The sequence below is a fragment of the Euleptes europaea genome, chromosome 13 (genome assembly GCF_029931775.1).
Source record: "Euleptes europaea isolate rEulEur1 chromosome 13, rEulEur1.hap1, whole genome shotgun sequence".
NCBI classification, from domain to species: Eukaryota; Metazoa; Chordata; class Lepidosauria; order Squamata; family Sphaerodactylidae; genus Euleptes; species Euleptes europaea.
Window position 1 is genome coordinate 36868281 of NC_079324.1, and position 26922 is coordinate 36895202.

At 44.5% G+C, this 26922-nt stretch overlaps 1 protein-coding gene across 5 annotated transcripts in view; it reads left to right on the forward strand.

Annotated features, from left to right (window-relative positions):
* The window catches only part of MBNL3 (muscleblind like splicing regulator 3), a 98527-nt gene extending 74754 nt beyond the window's left edge, over positions 1-23773 (forward strand). For 2 of the 5 annotated variants that reach the window (XM_056859377.1, XM_056859373.1), the window contains exons 4-10: positions 116-352; positions 4111-4164; positions 11371-11521; positions 15957-15992; positions 19795-19889; positions 21992-22065; positions 23151-23773. In XM_056859377.1, the coding sequence (XP_056715355.1) occupies positions 116-352; positions 4111-4164; positions 11371-11521; positions 15957-15992; positions 19795-19889; positions 21992-22048 (630 nt within the window). In that variant the 3' untranslated portion in view covers positions 22049-22065; positions 23151-23773. The remainder of the gene's footprint in view (positions 1-115; positions 353-4110; positions 4165-11370; positions 11522-15956; positions 15993-19794; positions 19890-21991; positions 22066-23150) is intronic. The other 3 variants (XM_056859374.1, XM_056859375.1, XM_056859376.1) reach the window with 3 other exon arrangements.
* The last annotated feature ends 3149 nt before the right edge of the window (positions 23774-26922 follow it).

Here is a 26922-nt window from a genome sequence, read left to right on the forward strand (position 1 = left end):
CCCATCCTCTCCTGGCTTGGTTTATGTGATCCCCATCAGCTATTGTTGAAGTATGAAAATGGAGTATGGTTGCTGATTCCCCCCACCCTCTTGAATCATGTGGCTTTCTTTTAAGGTTTGCCGAGAGTTTCAGCGTGGAAATTGCACACGCGGTGAGAACGACTGCCGTTACGCTCACCCGATAGATATTGCCATGATAGACACAAACGAGAACACTGTTACAGTTTGCATGGATTACATCAAAGGGCGATGCTCTAGGGAGAAATGCAAGTACTTTCATCCCCCTGCACACCTGCAAGCCAAAATCAAGGCAGCTCAACACCAGGTGAATCAAACTGCTGCAGCCGCAATGGTAAGCGAATGACCTCCGTTCAGTTTTGCTCAGTTTTGTGTGTTTGGTCCACAGAGCAGAGGAGGGGTGTAAGTGAAGGTTTGTTATCCTGTTTTGAAGAGCCTTAGATTGGCCCACCACATCTTGCCATATACACCACTATTTATAAACGGGCTTTATGGGGGAGAAGTATTCTAGGCTAGAGCAGAACTGGAACATCTTTGAAAGCAAAAGCTTAAATGGAAACAGTTTTGGAGTGCAGGGATCTAACATAGGTCAAGATTAGACTGAGACCTGAGCCTCTCCTGTGTATTTGTATTATGAATATTATTCTCTGCACCTCTGGGTTGGGAGGCAAAAAAGAGGTTTATGGAGTATTACATTTTCTTCCTGTTAACAGTTTTATCCCACTGCTCCTCAGTTGAATCCAGGGTGCGGAACATGATTGTCTTCCCCCAGCTTTACCCTCACAACATCCCTGGGAGGTAGACTGGCCCAAGGTCACCCACTGAGCTTTAGGATGGATAGGGATTTGAATCTGCATCTCCCAAGTTCTAGTCCAACACTTTAATCACAGCTTCACACTAGCTTTCTAGTTGCTGAGTCATCACAGGCAAATTCTTGAGCTTTTGAACTGGGGTGTAGGAGGGGATTTCCAAGGTTCAGTTCTATAAGATTGCTCGTTCAGGGTACTTTGGTTGGGAATTGCACTTTCTAGCCTACAAGAGACTCCATAAAGCTTAAATAGTTATCCCTCAGACACAAAGCCATGTTGATTAGACAACCCCCCCCCCCAAAAAAAAACTGAACCAACATCCTTTCCAATAGAGTCAATGTTGCCTGGAAAGATGCTTCTTGATGAATCAATTTGTTCGGCAACGCTCATATCTGCACTGCCCTCCTTTTATCATTACCATGGGAATCAAGAAGCATGTCATGATGAGGGTTCTTGCATTTAAAAAGATCACCCCTTAATGACCGACACTCCAGTCTAAGCACTCTTGTTCGGAAGGAGCCTTTGGAAATATCGGCTCACGGGTTCTTTTGTTAATCAGTCCTAATCCCTGACATCTTAACTGCAACATTGGCGCCCCAGAGCATCTTTAATTCATGCTGTCCCTTTCCGGTGTAAACCTAACTCGCCTTACTGGTGTGCCGTTAACCAGCCTGCTTAAAATATTTATTGATCGCTCGATGCCAAGGACTTGCCACCCAAATAGCCTCTGCATTATTCATTAACTTTGTCAAGGTTTCATGCTTTGATTGCGCCGCCCAAGCTTTTGGAGCAGCCTTATAAATATGTCCGTAGATCTCGCTAGCCTGACGCAAAATTAAGCTAGCCTTACTGGGCAGCACAGTTATAGCCTCAGGGGGGGGAAATTCTCTTAAGGTTTACAGAAGGTTGCTAGATCGGCTGCCTGAAGGGTTTGCTCATCACAGATGCCTCAGAGAGTAGGTAGTTACAAAACAGGCTTTGGGGCATACTTAAACATTAAAAAGGACCATTCAGATTCAAGATTGAGGTGTGTCGTCAGTTACCCTGGTACATCTGGGAAAGAGGCTGTGGTCAAAAAGTTGGCCTTGTTATCCAAATGATATTCCTTTTTTATATATATATATATATATATAGGTACAGAAAAAAGAAAACAAGAGGGAAAAGAATGGGGGGGAATCAGAGAAAGAAATATGTCTGTGCCCAAGCATCAATACATACATGCACCCTTCATCAACTTTAAACTTAAATTGTTGGTTTCTAATCCTAGTTATTAATTTATCATTCTTCTATAAAACACAATAAAAAGCAAAAAGATTGGAAGCACTTATTTGGTAATTAATAATAAGATAATAGCTATTACGGTAGAATACATACATATACATTTCTATATCAATTGAATTGAAACTGCAAACTTCAGCTGCTAAATACTGGTTTAGTGTACTGCCTCCCTGCATACCCAAATGATATTTAGTGCCCAAATGATATTCCTGATTAGATATGAGCAGGAAAAGAAACTCTTGACTTTAACCGATAATATCCCAGCTTTGGACGAGTTGCACCCCTTACCTTGCTCATCTTCTGTGGAATGACAAGAAGAGAGCTCCACGTGGACAGAAGGAAAGGGATGTTGTGGTTGTTTTCTAGACTGCAGCTGCTCCCTGCTTTCCATGCCACATCACAAATTACTTTCTAAACTTGGATGGGGGGCGGGGGACCAAAGTGAGGCCCAAAGTTATCTGGGTACATGGGTGCAGGAAGCCTGTAGAGGCAGACAGGAAAACTGCACAACAACGCAGGCACTGTGTGAGTGTTGCCCTGATCTGTAGCCCAGCAGGTGATTCAGCCCTACATATAAGTGTGAGTTCCAACCAGGCAGCCCACCAATGAGACCCCCCTTTATCAGTGCTGAAATCATACCTTGCTTTTCAATGGGTAATCACTGTGTCTGGCTGCTCTCCAGACCCACAGACTTCAAAATTCTGGGAAGTGGTTCAGGCAGCTCACGTGCCTGGCCGGGAGCCAAATTAGCTCCATTTCATGAGAAGTGTTTGCACAACTTTGCAAGGCAAAAAATGGAGGCGTCATCACAAGAAGTAGTAACATGGAAAGCTGCTGTCATGCAGTTGGAGAACCAGGCACCGCTTCCTCTAGGATGATTAAGAAGTGGTAGCCAGGGATTTGTGTGTGAGTGTTTGCGCTGGAGGAAGGTTCTATGCCATAAGTCAAATTTAGACCATGAAACTTTAGTGCATACATATGCAAACCCACCCTTAATGCCATCTGCTCCTGTCTGTGCCAGAAAGCAGTGGGTGGGGAGAGCTGGCAGGAGTGGAAGTGTGACCCTCTGTCGTGGATAGGCCCGTTGGCTCTTGCACTCACTAGCTCCTGGTGTCTGTTGCATGTGTGGCATCTGTGCTACAACATGAGGAATGAATTAACCCTTCCCCGCTCACACCATTTCCCCAAAGTCAGTCAACCCCTTATGCTCTCCTGCAGCATTGGTGGTGGTGGGGGGGTTGAAGTTCAGGAAATGAAGGGGGGTACAAGTCAGGGCTTTTGTTTGCTTTTAGGCTTTGGGGGTTGGCATCGACATAAAAGTGGTGCTGTAATTCCAAGCTGTGCATATCTAGTTGCCAAGGGACCTCAGATTCTACCATCAGAACGCACTTTATATAAATTGAATGTCTTTGCTTAGCTGCACACAATTTTTTTTATTCTGCTTTTGTGATTTAGGTTTTGCAATAATGTAGAAGTATGGGGGGGGGGAGGCACAAATCTTTCCAGATTTTTTTCCTGCAGCCATGAGGACTAGGAACACCTCTTAAAAAAAAAAAAAAAGGAAAGGAAAAATAAACCCTTTGCAACAACCTTTTAATTTCCCAGAATGCACAAAGGGTAGATCATATTGTCTACATTCTTTGTTCAAAATTTATTCCGTGTTCTCTGTGCTTGTTGCAAAACAGCCCCACAGCGTCTAATGCTGCAAAGTTCTCAGCAGTGCTGGTGCCTTGTGGGTGGCACAGCTTTTTCTGTAAAGCGTAGCAAAGAGAAGGGGGTTGGCCAGGGCGATTGTCTGGTTAATGGTAGCAAAGCCCCTCTGTTGTGCATGTGTAGTCTGTTTTAATATATTGTATAATGCATTCATTTTATTTTTTTCTCTTCACCTACTCCACAATGTCGCTGTACTTTTTTGATGCACCTCTGCTTGCTGTTTTCTGTTGTTGTGCTTGAAACCCCCCCCCTTGGCTCATTACCATCATGTGCTCGCTGCCTGCTAATTAAGACTCAGCCAGCTGTCCGATCACTGAAGCGACCCCTCGAGGCAACCTTTGACCTGGTACTTGGACCTCTCACCTTCTCGCTTTGCATGTAACCATCTTTTAGATTGCATGGAATACATTTTTTCTCATCTGTTCTATTTTGTGCTTTACCTATGGAGACTGCCCATCTAGAAAGGACATCTCGGCCCATTCATTCTAGCACGATGAGCCCCTCCCCTCCAAAAAAGGTGTAACCTACCATTTTTAATTGAAAATGGTTTTTGATGCAGCAGAAGCCTCCCTTCCAAAAAAGACCAGATGCATCTTTGGAGCAATGTAATTATGACGCTGTTTTTTTAATCAGTCTGTTTTCAAACAGTGGCAGCTGTGGCATTTTTATAACACGAAGCACAGCGGGATCCATTTCACACCTCTGGTCTGAAACACAGCGGAAAGCCTTCAAGGCGTTTCACTGGCGCAAAAACAACAAAGCTACCCAAACCACCTTTTTTGCCTAATTTTGAAGGTGTTTAGGGTTGTCTGGCATGGCTTTATGGCAAGGCCGAGCCCCGGTCCCTATGTCTTATGCAGTGGGCATCTGTCAACTGGCAGTGTTGCTCCAAGCGATCAGGCAGAGAGAAGTCTTCTGCGGCAGCTGCTACTTGAGGATTCACAAGACAGAATTTGCACGGGGGGTGGGGGGACACACGCTGGACCCAACCTATAAACTTTGTCATAGTCATACATTACTTGTATGTTCCTTTGCTCTTCCCTCAGTGCACCGTTCCACTCTGGATCAGAACCAGGCTGTGGTGTAGAAGGCGCTTTGGCCTTCCCCCTCCCCTGCACTGTTGCCTTGTGCAGAAATGGTTGGGGAAGGGGAGTTATTTTACCCATTGTGGAAGACCGTGTGGTCTTCCACAATGAGCCAAATAGTTCCTTTCCCAAACCTTTTCTGTTCGAGATAACTGTGCGTGGGGTGGGGATAGACTGGAGCTCCTTGTTTACCATGTCATGTGGGAATAGCACACGTGAGAAGAGAGAACACACAAGTAATATAGAACTGTGATGGAGTTCACAGATTGGGTCTGGACCAAGTCCCCGGTGTCCTCATACCCTGTGAATTCTGTCTTGTGGAAATTGACCCTCAGGTCCTTTAAGTGGAGTTGCCAGGTTGAACTTTGGACCTTCTACATGGAAAGCAGGTGCTCAGCCATTGAGCTGTGGGCCCTTCCCTTCCTGTATTCCCAGCTGTGTGCTGCAGAGCCCAGCTAGGAGTAAAGGGAGGTACCACCTGCATACTCCTCCCATAGGCTGATATATCCTATCAAGTATTGCCAGGTTTCAAACCACACATTTTTCCTACGGCAATCTTTTCAGGCTAAAAATGCACCTCGTTCTGTGCCAGATGGCTACCTGAGTGACCCTAGAATAGGCTGCTGTGAATAAGTTATAAACACTGAGGCCTACCTAGGATTTTCAGAAACAGAGTTGTAAATGCAAACTGTGCAGCAAGTAAGAAAAGCCTAAAACCAAAAGTAAATGGCATTGGGAGAGGAAATGTCTCCTTTGCAGTAACAGGTTTTACCGGCTGTCAGTTTAGTTGTTGAAAGAGGGGAGGAACAGGAGGAGCCAGTGCAAGAGGCCTGCTCTGCTGCACTCCATCTTCTGTATTATTACTGATGGTCTTGTGCTTCTGAGCAGGACATAGGGTTGCCAACTTCTAGGTGGTGCCAGGAGATCTCCCAGTATTACAACTGATCTCCAAACTACAGAGATCAGTTCCCTTGGTCAAAATGGCTGCTTTGGAGAATGGACTGTATAGCATTGTATTTTAAAGGACAACAAAGAGATAAAGGGTAATTGACTTTCTCAAGTTCTTAGGAGATTCTGGAAAGAGAGATTTGGATGAGTTTCTACATACTTAGGACGTTTCACACATGCTGAATAAGGCACTTTCAATGCACTTTAACAATCGTTTGCAAGTGAATTTTGCCATTTCACACAGTAAAATCCAGCTTCAAAGTGCATTGCAAGTGGATTGAAAGTGCATTATTAGGCATGTGTGAAGGCGCCCATTAGAGTCTGAGGAGATGAAGGGTAGAAATGTTTTAAATAAATAAATGTACATAAATATTAGAAGGATGTGGATGTGAATGTATTAATTGCTAAGTTTAATTAAATATCAAAAAAAGTGTGCTGAGGACAGACTGTGCTTGTTGTCCCCCCACATACACACCCAGGAGCCAGGCAAACGTTTGCACCAATTAAAAGAGGCGAGAGAAGGAAAATGGGGGGGGGGCTGTTCAAGCCCCTACAAGATTCTAGAGAAGAATTTTCCAGTCTTTCTGGGCTCCCAACTTGTGAAATACTTATTTGAATATTAGTAACTTTGCAGTGCTAGAGGATTGCTTTTGAGGTCATAGGCAATTGTAATCTGAGGCTGTTATTATACTCAAAGGAGAGTTTCCTCCTCAGGTGCCAGCAAGGGAATGGGTTGCGTAAAGCGGAATCATTCCATTCGTTTTGTTTCATCTAGCTTCAGGTAATCTGGGAATTCTTTGGTTGTGCTCAACCCTTCTCCACCTTTTGATCAAGAATGCCCACTCATAAGGTCCTTGGCCCACTTCGTTCCATCATGCTGACCCTGCGGAAATGATTCCAGAAACCCAGTGGTATATTCAGCGCCAGGGACTAGTCCACCTTTAACACAGAGCTAGATGGGCTTTTGCCATGGTGGAGGCATATGAATTATGCTGCACACAGAAACCTGTCATCATCTCTTTGACAGCCAGTTTGGGTTGCCAGTTGTACCTGTTTGGGACAGACAGGTGCACAACCCTGAGGAATAAAAACTGCCCAGAGTGATTTGCCCTGCCTGCTCGCTTGGAGTCACTTCCAATTACCATAGGTGACTGGCTGCACTAGTTTACAACACTGACATGAAAGTAGTCCAATCACCTAGCTAAATAGATCCTACAGGTCCAGCTGGTCTCTGTGCTGCATCTGCGTCAGTGGAGGTGGTTGGTAATAAAAATGCGAGTCCTTTTTTGTGGTTGTTGCCAGTTGGTTATTTTAAACCCCAAATCCAACCTTGCACATCCAGCCCAACCCCCTAGGCCATGACATTCTGCTGGGAAGTATCAGGCATCACAATACTCTGATGAGCAGTCTCCTGTGGCATTTTAAAACTGAAGTGAAACCTGTTTCTACAAAAACTGTCAGAAGTTTGAAGTTACTGTGTATTTCCATTCACAACATCTTGCATAAAACTGTTTTCTCTGTGTGGATCTTTAGAAATGTTTCATCCATCAGTGGATTAGAGGAGACAAAATTCTGCTGGTTGCCTCCCTTACCTCTTTCTTTTTAGGAAATTAGAACCATACATTTTATAGCCAGCCTTTTCTTAGCTTATGTATGGTAGATGGGTAGAAGGAGCCATATATATGTAAAGCAGGGATTCCCAGTTTTGTGTCGAGACTCCCAAAATCAGGAATGAACTAACTGCTCCAACCTACCCAAGGGTCACTAAAGGCTGGTTCACACATGCAGGAGAACATGGTGATAGAATGGGCTGCACCACTGTAGATTGTGGGGGAGTGTCACATTTTACAGTGCTTCCTTGTGTTAAACCAGCACAGAAGGCAAAAAAAAGAAGGAGTAAGCCCTGTTTCCCTACTGTGCTAGTTCTCTATTTTCAGGGAGGGTGCAAAGCTGGAAATCACCACCCACCACTTTAAAGTAGTGCAGTCCGTTCAACCACCTCAGGGCTCTGCCATCTGTCTCTTACATGTACGAAGCAGACCTTAGATCTGTATCATCTGTGACCCTTTGGGGACTTCTCCAGAATCTAGGCAACTCCCTAGGACATCATAATGCAGAGCTACCCACCTATACTCCCCACCGTGCCAGAAGTATTATAGAAATCTAGCTTCTCAAGCTTTGTCTAGCATGGTGGGCGCCCCATGCAAAGCAGCGTGTGTATCCCAAAATAATCTGCCATGATGCAAAGGATTCTGAGACATAGCATGTGTAATAATGTTGTTGCCCTGTGTGTGTGTGTGTAAAGTGCCTTCAAGTCGCAGCCGACTTATGGCGACCCATTTTTGGGGTTTTCAAGGCAAGAGACTAACAGAGGTGGTTTGCCAGTGCCTTCCTCTGCACAGCAACCCTGGTATTCCTTGGTGGTCTCCCCTCTAAATACTAACCAGGGCTGACACTGAGATCTGATGAGATCAGGCTAGCCTGGGCCATCCAGGTCAGGGCGTTGTTGCCCTGCTTCTCCAAAAACGATATGGGCGCAGCAGGGAAGAAACCACCAGCTTGCCCTTTTTTGTCTTACACAGATCTAAAACAGAGATGCCCAAATTCCTGTTTTGTGTAGTTAGATAAATGCCAGCCACTGGTGAATTTCATGCCTATTCAGAAAACAAAATGGACTCCTGTCCCTGCTTCTTTCTCTCTTTTACGTTATCCTCCTCGAGGTGGTCTCTGAAGAGGCAGAATATAAATGTTTTAAATAAATATTTAAGCCTGGGTTCTTGCCCCAGGCACATGTAAAATGGAGAGGAGGAACACAATGAGCATTTGTGTGGGGGGTTTAAGAGTAAAGGTGCTGCACATCCTGAGGGAGAGGAAGGAGTTGAAACAGGAACAACAACGTGGTGTAAAACCACTGTTGTAAATAAGTAATCCATGGCTAAAAAGGACCCAAGATCTGACTAGGTATAAGGCATGTTCAAATAGCCAGGATCTCTGTCCATAAAATGGTTGATCTGAAGCAAAGGAAACAAGGCCAGAGGACTGAGCAGCTAGACAGAGTTTTAGTATGCACAGGAGAAGGGAGGGACAAGGGAGTGAAAGAAAAGAGCCTTCCAGTGCATTTCTAAGGAGAGTTACTCCAGTATAAGCCCATTGAAATGACTCTCCTTAGGAATGCACTGTTAGAGAATGGCTGTCCGCGCTGTCAGTCAAGTCATTGAGGGAAGGGGTACATGTTTGTTGAAGCTTGGCAGAGGTGGGAATGCACCACCTCTGGCTGCTCATTCATACCACCTCCAGTAACCGCCCAGGTTGTTTAGGGGGTCCCACCCCTTTTTTTTGAGAACCATGTCCTGGTATCTCAACGGAGTCCAAAAATAAATGGCATAATTAAAAAAAAACACAGGCAACACCAAGATTACAATGAAGTGAATTCTTCCCTAGAGCAGGGGAGGAGAGGCAATTACCTGCATGAAGTTGTTAATGGTAAGAAACATTAGCAGTTGTTGAGACCTCAATGGTGCTGCTTGGTTGTTGAGACTTGTTCCTTGGGGGATGACTAACGTGGGGCGGGGGGGGGAAGGAATATTCCACAAATAAGGGTAAAGGCATTTTCTAACCGTGAAACAGGTTTGACTGACTAGAAGCACCATGACATGACAGGCCTAAAAGAGAAGATTTGCTTGTTAGGAAGAGACAGGCAGTAGAAAACGCCCTTTCAGCAAGGTTAATCATATCATATATGGTATGTTAAAATAACAGATTGAAAGAGCCAATGTTTAATTGGACTCCTTAATTTTCCAATTTACAACCCAGCTAAAAAAAGGGGGGGATTCCGAAGTCCTCATGCATTGCCCTGCTATTAGACTAAACACACCGGTGAAGAAAAACAAAATCTCCTCTGTTTTGGAGAACAGTGAGAGAAGTGGCTTTGCTTATTTCATCTGTGGCAAATATTTACTAGCTTCTGTCAGCCAAAAGCTTTCCACAGTAAATGCGGACAGCTTAAGCCAACCCGAATTGGCTTTCCTGGACTATCCCATGGGCTTCAGGAATGTAGCAGTTTACGAAGCATTTTGCTTAAGACCAAAATCGCAAAATTTGCTTGAACCCAGTCCTCCTCCTTCCAGCTAAGCTGCTTCCACCCACCCCCACTGCCTCCTAAAAGCAAGGGAAATCTTTACAATGCTCTGTAGCCTCATTCAAGGATATTTGGGGCTTCGTGTTAATGGGGATGCAAAAAATAAACCCTGAAGGAACTGGGGCTTCGTGTTAATGGGGATGCAAAAAATAAACCCTGAAGGAACTCTGAAGTAACACCAGATGTAATATCCTAGCTGTGAGAGATTTCCTCCATGCCATCTCCAGTTTGGAGTAGAATTACGCAGTTCCTGTTATGTGTCACCCCGTAGATCCAGTGACACACATGACTGGCTGTTGTCCAGTTCCCCGAGTGATATATGAACATTATTCATACAGACAGGTAACACAATTGTGTAGGTGAGTCAGCCTGCCACTCTGACACAACCTCCTAACAATACTTTGGTGTTAACGGAACATTCTCTTCAATAATAGCGGCATCATCGCAATCCAAGAACTGGCCACAGCAAATCTTGCAAATTGGGTTGTGGGGCAAATATTTCCACATGTACAGTTGGCCAAAGTTAGTCCTCATTGACTTTTTTGGTTTAAATTTGTGGCTTATGCTAATCTTCTCATTTTAATAGCTGTCTCAGCTTTCTTTCTTAGCTGCTAATGCTTGTTGCCTGCAACTGCTTTTGATTCTGCCTGACCAAAAGAAAATTGTTCTTGATTTCCCCCCCTTCCCCCCCTTTCCTTTTTGAAATCAAACAAATCAAGATGGTCTCATTGAGTGCGCAGTTGTGCTACAAGTGAAAAACTATTTGAAACTGACTAAGCTGTCAAAAGTTTTTCTCAGAGGAGGCAGGGAAGTACAGGAAGGGGTTTGGGAAGGGACAAGGGACAAGATGCAGACAATTTGGTATATTAGAGGTTCCCAGTTTTTCACCAGCATCTCATGGATCGGGAATAGGTTGCCATTTACCTGCTGCCACTGAGCAATTGCCCACTTTAAGCCCCAGCCTCCCGAATTGGGAAGAATGGACAGTGGAAGAAAAAAAAATGGCCCCCATGATTGGGAACCATGACAGTCAAACTTACTTAAAGATTGCCTTAAATTTGTAGTGTAGTGTAGGTGTGCTTTTTGAGCACTTCTCCCTTTTTGGGGGGGTCACAATTTCATTTCCTTCCCCTCAGTCATTGCTTATCCCCTGCAGTGTGAATTTGCCTCTTATTCAATCACGATCCCGCCCGGCCCCCTCCGTTTTTGATCCAACACGGTTGCAGGTGATTTGCAGATCACACATCCTGTCTAGTTCTGTCTCTGTAATGTTTCCTGTTGCCTAATATAGGTTTCTCTTTTTCTCTCTCTCTCCCTCCCCTCCCTATCTTTCTGCTCCCCTGCCACCTCTGGTTATTTCTCCCCCCCCTCCCCCTTGCAGGCCCTGCCACCTGGTGCTCTTCAACCTTTACCAAAGAGGCCAGCACTTGAAAAAAACAACGGTGCCACCACAGTCTTTAACCCAAGTGTTTTCCACTACCAACAGGCCCTCGCAAACATGCAGTTGCAACAGCCTACGTTCATCCCGACAGGTACGTGGTCTCTGACTCTTGCTGAACCCAGGAGAATGTTGTGTTAAGAGGCGCTTGCTGATGCAAAACCCGCTGCGCTTCACCCTTGCTCTGCAGCGTCTGGGACTGTACAACTGTGCGGTGTGGCTTCCGCTGGGTTTGCCAAGCAGGTTGCTTTTCAGACAAAGCTGTGTTGGCGCAACCCCCTGCCTTCCCCTGCTGCCCCAGCATAGCCTTCGATTTGCATACCCTTACCAGCCTTGCATGGTGACAGGTGCACCAGTCAGGAGATTTGCCCCCTAGGGGTTTCAGAGGTTGAGGAGAAGGAGGTGGTCATGGTGTTACCACAACGGGATGAAGTAAGGAATTCATCTCTCCTCCAAGTACCTTGCCAAGTATCCTCAGTGGCTGAAGATCTAGGGCAGCTCTTGGTCGCCGGGCACAATGGGGTAGGGAGTGCTTTGACTCCCTTGGGAAGGCATATCTTTGGGAACATCTCGTTGCACCCGCCATGTTTAAAGAATGACATTTGGAGTTTTGCACGGGAGGCCAGCGGTGCTGTATTCGTTGCAATGAGACATGGACTGCAGATACCCCAACTGTCCCCAGCCCCACCCTGCTCTGGCTTCAGAGCTGTTAGTGGCTTGCTGAAGGCGACCGGATTCCTGTAGACTTAAAAACCAGTCATTGCAACCGGTGCAAGTGTGAGGCATCACCTGAAGCTTCAGGTGTGATCACGCTTTCACGAAACCCTTTCCAAGATTTGATTAAACTGTATGGAACGTCGGGTAGCTCCAGAGCCAGTCCCTGTTGATACATTGCTGTTTTTTTTTGTTTTTGTTCTCTGTCCCTTCACTGATTAAAAGCAAAAGCATTTGGGATTCCTATTTCCTTTCGAGTAGCTGCTAAAAAACCGAATGTGAAAAACGTTTCCATGTCGTTCTCTGATTCTTACCTCATCTTCCTCCCTTTGTGGTTCTGCTAAATTAACCGTGAGCCAATTCCTGGATTCTTGGATAGTTGGTAGAGCTGGCCTATAAAGCTGGCTGCGGTCCAGCACTTAGACGTACTCAAGATTATTGAAAACAAAAGGCTGCAACAAAACCTTGCAAACAAGCCTGCAGAAGTCACTCGTGTTCAAAAAATGTTCACCAAACTGCTTTCCAGAATACACCTACGCATGTTGGTCATTTATAGTACATTAAATGCTCAAAGAGGAGGGAAGGGCAAGCATCACAGCTACTGAAGCACAGAATTTTCCTACTTGGGTGCTTAGAGGTGATTCTTCTTTGCCATATAGACAATTAGGGAAGTGTCTGTTTACAAGACTGGCTTCAGCATAGTTAACTCAGTCCTGAATAGCAGCCCTGTGTTCTTGCAGTTCAGAACAGAAAACGCACACCAGAGATCTTAAGCAGGGCTGTGTTTTAAAAGAATAAAAATATTGTGCTTTGGATAACCATGCCCGTTTCATTATTCTTTTTCCTGAAGGCTTTCTTTGATCAGGTTCAGATGGAGGAGGGAGAGGAACTGTTTAACCCTATCCTTTTTTGTCTACACAAAATTTCATAAGTGCCCTACTGGATCAGACTAAAGGCCCATCTAGTGAAGTGTTCTGTTCCCCACAGAGGCCGGTCAGATGCTTTGGAAAGACCCCAAGCAGGAACAAATAGTTACTCTGGTGGCCTTCAGAACATGAACCATCAATAGACCTTGCGTTATTAATTAATTAATTAGTCGAATTCCCTTTTAAATCCATCTGAGGTACCACCTGTCACTCGATCCTGTGGCATCGCTTTCCGCAAGTTAATTACACACGGTGTGAAGAAGTACTTTCTTTTGTCTGTCTTGAGTCTTCTGCTCATTGGGTGCCCTCAAGCTTTCCCTGCAGTTACCCCAACCTGGTGGGGTGGTCTCTCAGAGTGAAAAAAAAGCCTTATCCCTCCCAGCCTTTAGGATGGCCTGCACACCATTTCTGTTTGAGAAACTATTTGGTTGATGCTATAGTGGCATTTGTAGTTTTGTTGACAGGCTGTTTCTTTCTGTGTTCGCCCCTCCCCCTTTTGGTCGACTGGGGTTTTGTTTAATTATTTGCAGTACAGGCCTGTTTTTAGTACTGTTACAAGCTGCCCTGAGGTACTGGAAGGGCAAAGTATAAATTTTTAAAATATATAAATAGTATTTTGAAAGAAGGAGGGAGATACTTCACTCTGTCCACTTCCTCCATGCCATGCAGATTGCTTTTCCCTCTCACCTGCCCCTTTGCTTTTCTCGGCTATAGGTAAAAGAGAAAAGTCCTGGTAAATTTTTCCATAGGAAGAAAAGCAGCAGGGGAGAGGAAGTTATTTTAAGTTCACAAATGGTTGGGTAGGAATTATTTTTTTAAAAAAAACCCAACACTGGTCCTTTGCTGAACCCTAAGCTACCTGCAGCTGCTTTTCCTTATCAAAGGAAGCCAAGATGGGGGAATGTGAAAAACATAATTCTGTGTAGAGAGAAGCAAGACTTCTACCTAAGAACAGTTCTTGAAAGGATGTGTTCCTTTTCTCATCCCCTACATTGCAGTCGTGCTCCATCAAAATCCCTTCTTCTTCATAAAGCATGAAAGATATGCCCAGTGCTCTCCCCAGATACCCTCAGTTCCCCAGTCTGTAAAATGGGAATTGCAACTCATTTGGCAGGTGTTCTTCAAGGACACTGCACAGGCAAAGGAGAGCAGGGTTTTTAATAACTCTATACAAGCAAAGGGTTGCGAGAGTGCGACTTTTCTCATCCTTGTGTGGTAAGCTTCATCAGAATGTATATGAAGCTGTCCTGAATTGAGTCAGACTGTTGGTCCATCTAGATCGGGACCATCTGCTGTGACTGGCAGCGGCTCTCCCAGGTCTCAGGAGGAGAGAAGTCTTCACCTGCTACCTAAGATCCTTTCATCTAGAAAGGCCAGAGGTTGAACCTTTGTCCTTTTGCATATAGAACATGGGCAGTATGGCTAATCTACGGCCCCATCCCCAAATCCTCTCTTTCGCATGACTACTAAAGATATAAGGTCTCTGCTCCTCTGTGCAGTTGGCTGTGTGAGAATAACCGAAGTGAACAGAAAAGGCTATAACTAAATCCATAACTAAACATCTCAGGCCCAGTTCATGCGGTCAGGAGAATGAAGCAGCTGCCTACAGGTGGAAGATCACATTTGGAGTGTTTTCCTGTGTTAACACACACGCACACACCAGCAAATGGAAAACTTATCACAGCAAGCCTAGCAAGGGAGTCAAATCTGTCTGCCTGCTATGCTGATCTTCTGTTTGTATGGGATTGTTTGTGCAAATGAACATTCAGAACTTAAAATCCACCCCCAGCAGTGCAGTCCATTCTGCCTCTTCGGTTCATACCTCATTGCCCTGTATGTGTAAATGATCCTGAGATCCTTTTCCCATGCAAAGCATGTGCCCTGCCATTGGCCCATGGCACTGCCCAGTTGCACAGCAGGGAAACTGAGCCTTCTTGAAATGCCATTTGCTATATAATCCGATGAACTCCCTCCCAGTTTTGTTCTAAGGACAGAAGTGCACATTGCAATCAACACTGGGTTGCTGCGCGAAATGGGAGCCCTGTGTCATATTCTCCCCCCCCCAAATCCCATAACACTGAGGCACAGGATTGTACCACTGCATTTCTCTGCCACCACCTGCAGCAGTCAGTTATATAGAACACAGGTAAGGAAATATATGATATGATCCTGTCACAGCACAAATAAGCGAGCTTCAGTGTTAACAGAGGAATAATTTAACCTGAGCTGCCGTTGGTGAAACTCCTGGGTCAAGTGCAGTGCTTTTCTAGTCCAGGTAATGCATATATTTGGAAGCCAGCTTGCAGCTCGAAAGTGTGATCTGGTTACCAGTGTGCACATGCGCATGCACACACACAAAGATTTGCAGTCTACAAAGGGGGGGGGGAGAGCAGCAGCTGCAGCAAAGGCTTCATCCTGGACTTTGATGCCAAAGAACGCCCGTGTGCGCATGGTCCATCCCTGCATTTTATGTTGGATGAGAAAGCCCCTGCTTTGTGTGTTGCTTCTTACATCACAGCTCTGCAGAGCTTCGGATCATGGCATGAGTTTGTTGGGCATTAGCCTACACAAAAGCCGATGTGACATTAAGTGGGGCCACGCTTGCAAGGGTGTGTGTGTGCGTGTTCAAAACTCATCCCAAACTTTGCTACCAAGAATCCAAGAATTCAAGGCTGCAATACAAATTGGATGGTGCCAAATCTGGGTTTCTTGTTTTCGGGGTGGGGGTGGGGGGGCATGGTCTTTAGGTACGGGTGCTGCAGCAGCAATGGCCAAAAATAACCTCCTTTTCTTTGAATTGAAAGAGTGATCTCTTAACACGTTTTAACTGCTTCACTAATGAAATGTCCCTTCTGTTCATCTTTCCACGCTTCACTGCATGGTGTGCAGGGTCTGTGCTGTGCATGACTCCCACAGCAAGTGTTGGTAGGTTTCTCTCCACAAACTTCAACTTTTCCTAACTTGAACGAGGCCGTGTTTTCCTCTGTGTTGCCGGTGGAGGTGGCAGGGAGGGGGAATGGGGTGTGCGGTGTGATGTGCCGTGATGTGCTGTGGCTAAAAATCCACTGTGTCTTAACAGCTGAGATGGCCATGTCCCTTTCTCATGTCTGTGGCAATGTGCTGGACTTGATGACTAATAAGTAGGGCTGGACAGGCCGAAAGTACACACTGTACGTCAGGAATACTTCCGGCAGTGTCAAAAAGCTTTTGACTTATTTTTATTTTTACAATGCCTGTTCATTGACATTACCCTCTTGTGCTGTCTCCCTCGATTGGCTTTGTTTGCCCTTGGTGACATCGCTATGTAGCCACGACTACGTAGTGTCCAGGTTTCCATCCTGTTCACTAGGGTGATCCCTGATTGGCTGGGATCATCGTTGTGGCTGGTCCAGGAAGCATTGTTCTCAGTCTGAATTGCCTTGGTTTGCCTTTGGAAGCATCATTACATAGCCAAATCTGATTGGCTGTGTTAGGATGCCATCCCATTCACTCATGTGAGTAGTCCAGGAAGAAGCAGCTAAGGGAGCTGATTGGCAGCAAACGGGATTTTAAAAAGAATGGATATTCACTCGATTAAGGAGGTCTTCCACCCCAAAAGTATTTTTTTAATTTCAAAAATAAAAATGGGAGACTATTTGGTATAGTCTTACTAATAAGCCAACATAGAACGGATGAACTCCCAGCATTCAAGCTGGTTCTGTGACAAAAAAGAAGCTGTGGTTGTCTTTTGGATCATGTGACTGTCACTGTATCCCAGGGCTTTCTTGGCTTACGTGTGCGTAAATTTAAGAGTTCCTTTCCATTAACATAAGGAGAAAAAGGAGGTTGTGAGGGGTGGGCAGATAGGCATATACAAAAAGTTGCGTTCTTGGCCATAGTTTTTCTCCTCCAAGAAGCAGAGAGGGTTTTAGTTGTGTGCTCTGCACTTACAAATGAAACTGCTTTGGAACACATTATAAAGTGTCATCACCTGTATCCCACCCAAAGTCGCCACCACTAAAGAAACCTGCCACTGATGACAGTGCTGAATTGTTCACAATTCCTAATCTCCTTAGCTGGGATTGCTAACCAGGTTTGAAGCTGGGTTATCCATGCAACATAAACATGCTGAGTGCAGCCTCCCATGCTGTCAACTAAGCCCAGGAAGTATCCCATAATGCTAACTGCGCAAAGCCTTGCCTTTGCAGCACAAAACCACCCTAAACATTTGGACTTTTTTTTGGTGCAATCAAGTCACAGCGGACTTATGGTGACCCCATATGGTTTTCAAGACAAGAGGCATTCCGAGGTGGTTTGCCATGGGCCTGCCTCCGCGTCACGGCCCTGGTATTCCTTGGAGGTTGCCCATCCAAATACTAACCAGGGCCGACCTTGCTTAGCTTCTGAGATCTGACGAGATCGGGCTAGCCTGGGGCTATCCAGGTCAGGGCAAAACATTTGGACTATGGAGCATTAAAGCAACACTCCTGCCCTTGTTTTAGGAGAGGGGATGACAACTGTCCTAGCTGTGCCTGCCGAATTCCTTCCCACAGCAGCCAACAGTCTAGTCTTCATTAGGTAACCAGATCAGTGGCCCCTGCGGTACGCATCCTAATGGGCAATAGCTAGAGTCTCTCCTTATCAGACCAAATATCCAAGGTGCAGATGACTTTTCCATGTGCCCGTGGTCAGCAACTATTATACCATTACACTACTTTGTAGTAGTGTAGGGATGCAGGCATAGATGCCAGAGTTAAGCACACTTTGAAACCTAATTCTAATGACTTGGTAAATCTGTGTTGGGCTCTTATCACTTCAGATTCTAGACCCATCTATGTATCACATTTTTATGCTGCCTTTCCTCCCAGGAATTCAGGGCAGTGCCCATGATTCTCCCTTCCTCCATGTTATCTTCACAACAACCTTGTAAGATGGCCTAAGCTAAGAGAAAGTGCAAGTGGTCATCCAGGAAAGTTTATGGCTGAACCTAGGTCCCCCCTAGAGTTGCCAACTTCCACGTGGTGGCTGGAGATGTCCCGCTATTACAACTGATCTCCAGGCAACATAGATCAGTTCACCTGAAGAAAATGGCCACTTTGGAAAGTGGACTGTATGCTAGTATAACCCATTGAAGCCCCTCCCCTCACCAAACCCCACCCTACTCAGGCTCCACCCCCAAAAATCTCCAGGTATTTCCCAACCCAGAGCTGGCAACCCTAGATCCCCCCTCCCTTGCCTTGGTCTTCATCTGACACTAACTACCAAACTGCGGTGGCTAGATGGGGGTTCAGATGATCAAATGCTTCTCCATACAGACACATCCCCATCTCATGCACACACACCGGGAAAAGAGAGGTCAGGCAGAAGGGAATGACATGCTAGTTTTCTAAGTGCAGAGAAAGGAGGGTTATGTCAGAGGAGCATCCAGGCATTTGAGAGTCTCTCCACCACCATCACCTGCAACCAGAAACAAAATTATCAGCTCAATGAGGGTTGAGAGTTTCTTGATGTAGTTGGTTTCTGGACTGGACAGTTAGATTTCATTTTTAAGTATGACTGTCTATCAGGATGGGGCACATCAAAATTGATGTCCATAACTTCAGCCACTCTTGCTCCCAAAACCCAGTCTAAACAGGGCCTTCCCTGTTCTTTAATGGCAGACAAGTACATCAGAGACCAGAGCTGGGCCTCTTGCTTTTCCACTTGCAATTTTGAGCTCATAATTCCTACAGGGAGCCTGTCAGGCACCTTTGCTGCCTTCCTTCCTTCCCTCGTCTGGGGGTCAAATTAGCCTTCACCTCTTGGTTAATGCTCTTTTTTCAAGCAACCACATTCTGTTAAAAACTAGCAGCCCTTTCAAAGCATCAAGGAGTCTTTAAAACAAGCTGCCTCTCTGTCCATTTCCCCCCCCCCCTCTCTCTTTTCTCTCAAGTGTTGTTTCCATTTTTCTGGATGTGGGAAATGTTGTTGGAAACTTACATTCTTTTCCCTGCTCTGCCCTTGGGAGGAACTTGGCCATGCCCTGTTAAACGGATTGAAACAGATAAACACAGTGAATTTGCACCCACAAACAGCCTTGTCACAGAACTAGTGGCTCCATGTAGCTGCAGCCGGGCCCAGTTGTCATGCAGCTCGAAAGAACACAATGGGAAGGGATGTTGCCGCTGCCAGCCATAATGCCCTGTGGGATTGTAACCAAAACGTGTCTGGGCGGAAGCATCTTGTCCGAATACATGCTCAGAAGTGCACCATGTTTTTTGAATTCATAAATGGTGGGGGGCAATCTTTCAAAGTAGGGTGGGACTAGGGTGTGGTGGCCACATGTGCCCCACAAGAGCAAACTGCATTGGCATGGTCCATCTCAGGTGTTAATTTAGCCAGCTGTGGCCAGTAGTAGCACCAACCTTGGGATGTTTTGCTCCTTCCCACCTACCTTTGGAAATTTGGCCCCTGGAGTCTTCTACATCATTGTTCTGCTTATAAATGTTACTGAGTGTTGAGAATGTTTTAAGTTTTTTTCCTTAATTATAATTGTAATTGGCTTTTTCCCCTTTTTTCTCTTTTATTTTCCCCTTCCCGATGCTGTTTTGCTTTGCACTGTGATTGCATGCCATGCCCTGGTGTATCCTTCCATGACGTCACATGGCTTGTTGCTGTGATTCCTGCCACACCCCCACCACATGTTGCCATGGTTACATAAACACTCCACCCTCCCGTTATGTCGCTTCCATGGCTCCCTACTGAAAAGTTCCCATGATGCACGGTGCTACGCCCACCACTGTGTCTGCAGCAACAACACCTGCCACCAGCGTTCCTTTCGCTGCAACTGCTACAGCCAATCAGGTTTGGCCCTTTCAATAGCTTTATTTTGCAATGTTCAGATGTGCAGGGGCTATGCAGGACCGCATCCCACATGGGGCTGAGCGTCTGTCTCCCCACAGGTCATGTAGGGGTTAGAAGAAGCATTGTTTTTGCCACAAGGGGCACACTTCAAAAACACCTCCCCATGTGAAATGATGATTGTCTTGGCTGGACATGTAAAAACTCTTAAAATTACTGCCATCACTATCTCCATTATGGGCGATTGCCCCTATGCCCTATGAATCTCCATGCCCTCTTTCCCTGTTCCTGGTAGCCAGAGGCAGAGATGTGGAGACTCATGATGGCAGCACTCTCTTTTCCATGTATTACAGGGGCTGTGGAAGGGGAGGGGCTGTGGCTCAGTGGCAGAGCATCTGCTTGGCCTGCAGAAGGTCCCGGGTTCAATCCCTGGCATCTCCAGTTAAAGGGACTAGGCAAGGAGGTGATGTGAAAGACCTCTACCTGAGACCCTGGAAAGCCGCTGCCAGTCTGAGTAGACAGTACTGACTTTGATGGACCAAGGGTCAGATCCAGTTTAAGGCAGCTTCATGTGTACAGCCAGACGAGGATCTCTCATTACACTGTGCCGGTTTTTGGTGGCAACCCTATGGCAAACGTAATGTGTTTCAGCCGTGAATATTTCCATTCTCTTCTGCCTTGTCATCCTTAATTGTCCAGCACTACCAACTGGTCAATGTTGCCCCATGAGGGATGGGATCCTTTGGAAAGGCGATGTGTATACATTTGGGATTGGTGATGGGACAGTGGCTTTTTGGGGTGTGTGTTTTTTGAATGGTTCCAAACATAGGAGGGGGCTGAGTCCCCAGACCTGGCAGAGCGAAGCCTTTGAACAATGGCGTCTTCTCTGTCAGATCATCCAAGCCGTGATTAGAAATGGCACCCAAGTACTGTGATTTCATTTGTGTTGCTTCTGCTTTCTATTCCCTAACAGAAATATCATATCAAATGTTCTTCCTTGTGGTATTTCAGTCCCTCTACCCTAGACAGAAAGCAGAAATGAGAGGATCTGTTAAAAAGAAAGAAAAAAAGTTGATTTTAGTGATTAAAGATTGTGGCTTATTGAAGAAGTCGTTAACCCATCCAAACCATTAATAGTGTATTGAGAGCAGCTTTCTGTTTTGCCCAACTAAGTTGGACCATATAGCTGGGACCGTTGCTCTGTCGGGAGACATGAACTGAGACAGAACTTAATTCAAAATAAAGGATACTGCTTCCACACCAGTCCTGACCTTTCTGTACCAACTCCCGCCCCCCCGGCCAGGAATGTGATTGGTTTTGCCCTAAATGGGCCAGGAAAGATCTCGGTGCAAATGAAGTATTTTCCTATACATGATGATAACCACAATGCCAGTTGTATATTTAGCACATGATAAAATGGCAGATTTGGCATTGCTTTAGAGGAAGAAGCAGGCATTCCTTTATTTGCAGGGTGCTGATAGCCATATGGAGCCTGTAGCTACAAACTGAGAGACAACATCAGTTTTTCAGGGTGTGGTAGGGTAAGGTGTAGACATGGCTGGTTTGTTTGTTTTAATTGTTTATTTTACTAAGCTAATATACCACTTTACAACTGTTAAACAAAGTTTCCAAAAGCGATATATCAGTGCTAAGATTCTTTGTGTGCCTGTGTGTTTTGTCCCCTCACTGTAATTGCAAGTAGCACGCTATGTAGAGGTTTTTTTGTTTCCCTTCTTAATTTTTTTTTAAAAATGCGATAAAATAGACCCGCTAGGAAGTGTTTGAAGCCCAGTTTGTTTTGGGACCTACGTTCTCTGTGTATGGCTATGTACCTGTGCAATAAAAGTGATATGCGACAAGGCCTCCCCAAATGGATATCCAGGCCTTGACATTTTCTCATTTCTGCTTCTCTGTCCTTTGGTTCTCCAAGTCACCTCTGATGTTATAGGTGATAAGGAGATGGCATTCTCAGCCATTCAGACCAATGGCACTTTCCCCATTCACTTCAATGGGATGCTATATAAGCTATTGATAGACGCTAAAACAAATGGATGAAATAAATGCAAGGAAATGTTGTTGATGTTTTGCTTCTTGTTTCATTGCAGATATCCCAGTTATCAGTAGATGAACTAAACAACAGCATGTTTGTCTCACAGATGTAGAAGGATGCAGCAGAACGGTATGTTCCTGTTAAGTTCCAAGGTACCCCTGGGTTCTGTGCTGCAAAATAAGAGCCAGCAAATCTCATTGCTGCAGTCTAAGAGCTAATTAAATTTGGGCCTGTTTAGATTCTTACCCAGCGCTGCATTCACAGTCCTGTTTTTTTTAGTATAGGAAGTGTTAGATCCTCTCTGTCTAACTCTCATTTGGAATGGCCCAGTGTTTGGGTAGAGAGGGGAGAGGCACATAACCAAACATGCCTTTGACTGTTTATAGTCTACAAAGTGGCATGTTTTGTGGCCATTTCTTGGCAGGGTATTTTAACACTGTAATGAGTCACGCAGCATGAAGGGCCTCAGTTTGGTTGGTGCCACAGCACTCTGTAGCATACTAGACCTAATGGTTAATCCAGCCCTTTCTTAAGGATAAAACTTAAGTCGAGACAAACGTGGAAGCTCCTGCTTGTACATGGGGTTCTTTGTACACAGCAGAGCTGTATGGAGCATAGATGGGGTCCTATTAAGGACAGCTACTTGAATCAAGGGCCCTATGTGTTCCATGCTTTTAAAAAGTTACACTTCTGCACTGTTAAATCAAACTGTGAACCAAAGACCAGCTGAATTCTGCAGCGTGTGCTTCGTTTCTGTTTGACAATACATTCTGCAAATATTAAATGATCAGTTTTTGCCTGTTTCATTCCAGTTTGTCATGGTGTGAAGGCAAGCAGCTCAGTGGAAAACTTATTCAGCCAACTTTCTGCAGACATTGCCACATACTGGGTATCTGTGCAGTTATTAGAACTGGAAACTTGTTTCTTTAATATGAAGTCCTGGTAGAACTTTTGAGCAGCTGCTCAAAATCTTATTCACCAAGTCAATGGCTTTTGGGATTTCAGCAGATATTTCCTGCATACTTTCACGTATGTCCTGTAGCCATAAGGACTAGAAGCTTACTTTAAAAAAAAAATGAAAACCAAGATTTCCATAAGGCTGAATGCTGTGCCATTTTCTGCAGAGTTACATAGTAGTCGGCAGGGGGGGGGGAGCCTTTTTTAAAGTTTCCTTGTTGACATGTTTTTTTCTTTCTCTCTTTCCTTGCTTCCAGTAAACCATTTTGAAATTCAAAACCATGAAATCATGGAGTATCTGGACATCTTTCTCTCTGTTGGTGGGAAGCTGCACTTGGGCTCTCTGTATGTATATGCCCTTCTTTCTTCCTCTACGACACCCACACAGTTAAGCCTACCGCAGCCGACATGTTAACCAAAAACTGATCCACGGGAATGTCAAAAATTTATGAAAAATAAAAATTTAAAGCACTATAGAAACAATTAACAAACAGCGCTCTGTTATACAAGATATAGAAGTAGAGAACTTATGATAATAGACTTTTATAACGCCCTCCTTTAACACAGTTTAAAGGCATTTTTCTGACTACCATCAAGACAAAGTTCTCCTGCACAGTGGACTGTCAGTTTACTGTTCTATTGTCGATGGATAAATGTTTGTCTGTTTTTCAAAGTGTTATCTTACTGTTTTGTTTACATCCTAGCCTATTGATTTGTTTGGAGAAAGACAATGACATGTACATTGTTATCAAGTATACTCAACACCATTTTTTTTCATTATCACAATGTCTTACATTTTCATATACAGTGGTGGTTATCAGTTCTCTTTCTTTTTTAAAAATATGACAAGCTAAGAATGTTATAGTGGGAAACAGGAATTATGTGCTTTTTTCTAAAAAGAAAAGAAAAAAGAAAAGGCAAGACACAAGAATGTTCAGACATTTGCTGTATTTTATAAAACAAAAAAATGTGGTTTGTTGAAACCTCGGTCTGAAAACTAGACTCAAAATGGGTCTGTAAACATTTGTTGCAAGCTATAAGAAGGGGTACCTGCCGGTCCAGGAAATAATTGGAAAATGCCACAATCAAAGAGGGATAGCAGCTTGGCTGCTTTCAGAAAACCCTCCAGGCTGAGCTGATTTTCACTTGGATGACAGGAAAGAGAATGTCTGCATTCAAGTGCCATTTTTGGCTGCAAATGGCGCACAATGTTTTTAAATATTTTATCAATCCTGGGTTTTTGGTTTTTTTAAAAAGAATAACCTCACAGTTGATAGAAAAGATGCAGGACCTGTTCATGGGGAAACTGTTGCTTTCTTGCCATTGGGAACGAAACCCCACCAAGCTAGCAGATGCAGAGCCAGAGGGAAGAAAGCATCACTTTTCCATTAAAATGTAAATAACTGATCCCCACATCCTCTGCTTAACCCAGGAAAGTAGCACCAAATGAATACCTCTGCTGTCCGTTCTCCTGACAAAATGCCTGTTTCATTGTCAGAGAACAGTCATTTCACCACTTTCCTTAAACTGCATTACAATAGGAAGGAACAGAATAGCTGAACTCATCTGGATGTTTCTTCCAAAGATTTGCTGTTTCCAATGTGTGCTCAGAACCATTTCTCAGTATGCTGGCAATGCAACTTCATGGAGGAAGTTCGGATTCTAATCCATGTTAGTGCCTCTTAGTGTGGACACAAGGGGAGGTGGTGGTAGTGAATGACACAGAGAACAAGTTCCAGTCTCGTGTGTTTTTAATTTGGCTGTGGTGCATTTTGGTATCTTCGGACTGATGAAGAGCAAGATGAGTAAGAAAAAAGTTAGAGGAGGGGGAGATGGCCATTTCATTAACTTAGTGGTTTGTAAGATCGTGATAAAAGCAACAGAGGAATGTACTGAATGCCTTTTTTGGAGTAAGCAGTAACAAAAATGCACAGTTAAAACTTGGCTCCTTTTATAACTGTGACACAGCCTCACTGAACCTATAGGGCAAAGGGAAGCAGGGTGCGTTGCTTGGTGGCCAAGCAGTGGTTCCTAGATTTTCTCATGCCTTGATAGTTGAGATATTGCTGTTCTGGGTTGGAAGTCAATCCATCAAAGGTTCGCTCATGTGATGATCACAGTGTAGAAGAACAAGACAGTCCACAGGGAGCAAGTGAATTGGCACAGTGGTCCAGAACACAACAGAATTTCAGGAATTACTGCCTTAATTAATTGCTGCTACATCCATTAATGCCACAAAGTGCATAGATGAGTCATAATGCAGACAGAATCCTTTGAATGAATAGGCTCTCCAAAGACGCAGTTTGCACTTATGGTAATGATTGAAATAAATCATAAAATGTTAAGATTGAAATAAATCTTCATTGGCCAAGAGAAGGTGTTGGCAACCCTCTAGTCAGTTCTGTAGAACCTTCCCTCTTTATTCGTGAAAACAACACCCCTAACTCCATGGTAGTGAGCCCCGTGGTGCAGAGTGGTAAGCTGCAGTACTGCAGTCCAAGCTCTGCTCATGATCTGAATTCAATCCCAACGGAAGTCGGTTTCAGGTAGCCGGCTCAAGGTTGACTCAGCTTTCCATCCTCCCGAGGTCAGTAAAATGAGTACCCAGCTTGCTTGGGGTAAGGGAAGATGACTGGGGAAGGCACTGGCAAACCACCCCGTCAACAAAGTCTGCCTAGTAAACGTTGGGATGTGACGTCACCCCATGGGTCAGGGATGACTCTGTGCTTGCACAGGGGACCTTTACCTTTAACTCCATGGTGGGCCTGGTTTATGTTGATTCCAGTGGCTTTTCCTAAGAAATCCAGGTCTGTCTCAGCTACAGCTGCATGACATAAATGTAAAATCTTTGGAAGGGTATTTGGAAGTCATTCCTTTCACCGGTTGGCTGAAAAATTGATAAGAAAGAACACCAGTGGATGTGGCAGGCAGATAACTAGCCCGCCAATCAGCAGCAGCAGGACCCAAGTCTAAGCTACATATAGAAGTTGTAGCATCTGAGAATTCCCAAGCACACATCCTAATGGTGTCAGGTTGAATAAGAAATTGAGAGGCTCCCAATGAAGGCTTTCCACCAAAACATAGAACTGTTTGCAACATTTTCTGGTCTAGAAAAAGAAAGGAATTAAACAGTGTCCCCAGATGAGTCTAATGTGAACTGGAAAGTTCAGTCTTCGACTTTCTCCACCAAAATAGATATGTTATAATCAGTATTGGAGATGGCTGTTTTAAGGGTCTCGCTTTGGACTTGAATTCATTTCAAATCAGATTCTTCCTTTTGGATTGGTGATATGGCACTTAACTTGCCTTATGGCTTTAAACTCCCCTTAATAAGAATAAAATAAGACTCTCCCCAGTAAGCATGTGGCTCTGTTTCAGAAGTGCACAGCTTCATAGGTAGTTCAGATTCTGTTGCTGGAATACTTTCCACTAGAGAAATAGACTTGCCAGACTAAATTGGAATTGACAAGACATGAACATTGGATTCGTCTGTATGCAAACTCCAGGACTCTGTGCATTTTTGCTGTGAAAGTCTGTTTTTGCCCTCGTGAATTTCAAAGAATGAAATTCTTGTGTTTCTTCATCCAGAAACTGAGTTTCACTATCAGTTTGAACCCTGTGAAATCTGGAAAATTCATATCTCTTGTGGTGGGAACTGTCTCACATTTTGAGCAGGGACGAATGTTCATTTTCGTGCTACTTTCCAGGTTCTTGACAGGTCTAGCTCAAAGGGGTGGGGGGAGATTATTTACTTAGTCTCAGATAATTTCAATTTTAAAAAAAAATATTCCCAGCAATTTTAAATTGGATATATACCTGCCTAGAAAGGAGCACGCCTACATCAGCAGTAAAAAAAAAAAAAAACCAACGGGTTCACCTGTGGGCCATCACGGATTTTCTGTTTCCCAGCCTTGTAACATTGTTAGTGGAAAAAAGTGGATTTGAGTACTTTCTGGGTGAAAACATTTGTATATTAAAAAAAAAAAAGGTTTTGCACAACCTGTGGCAGTGCCTGAACAGAGAACATAC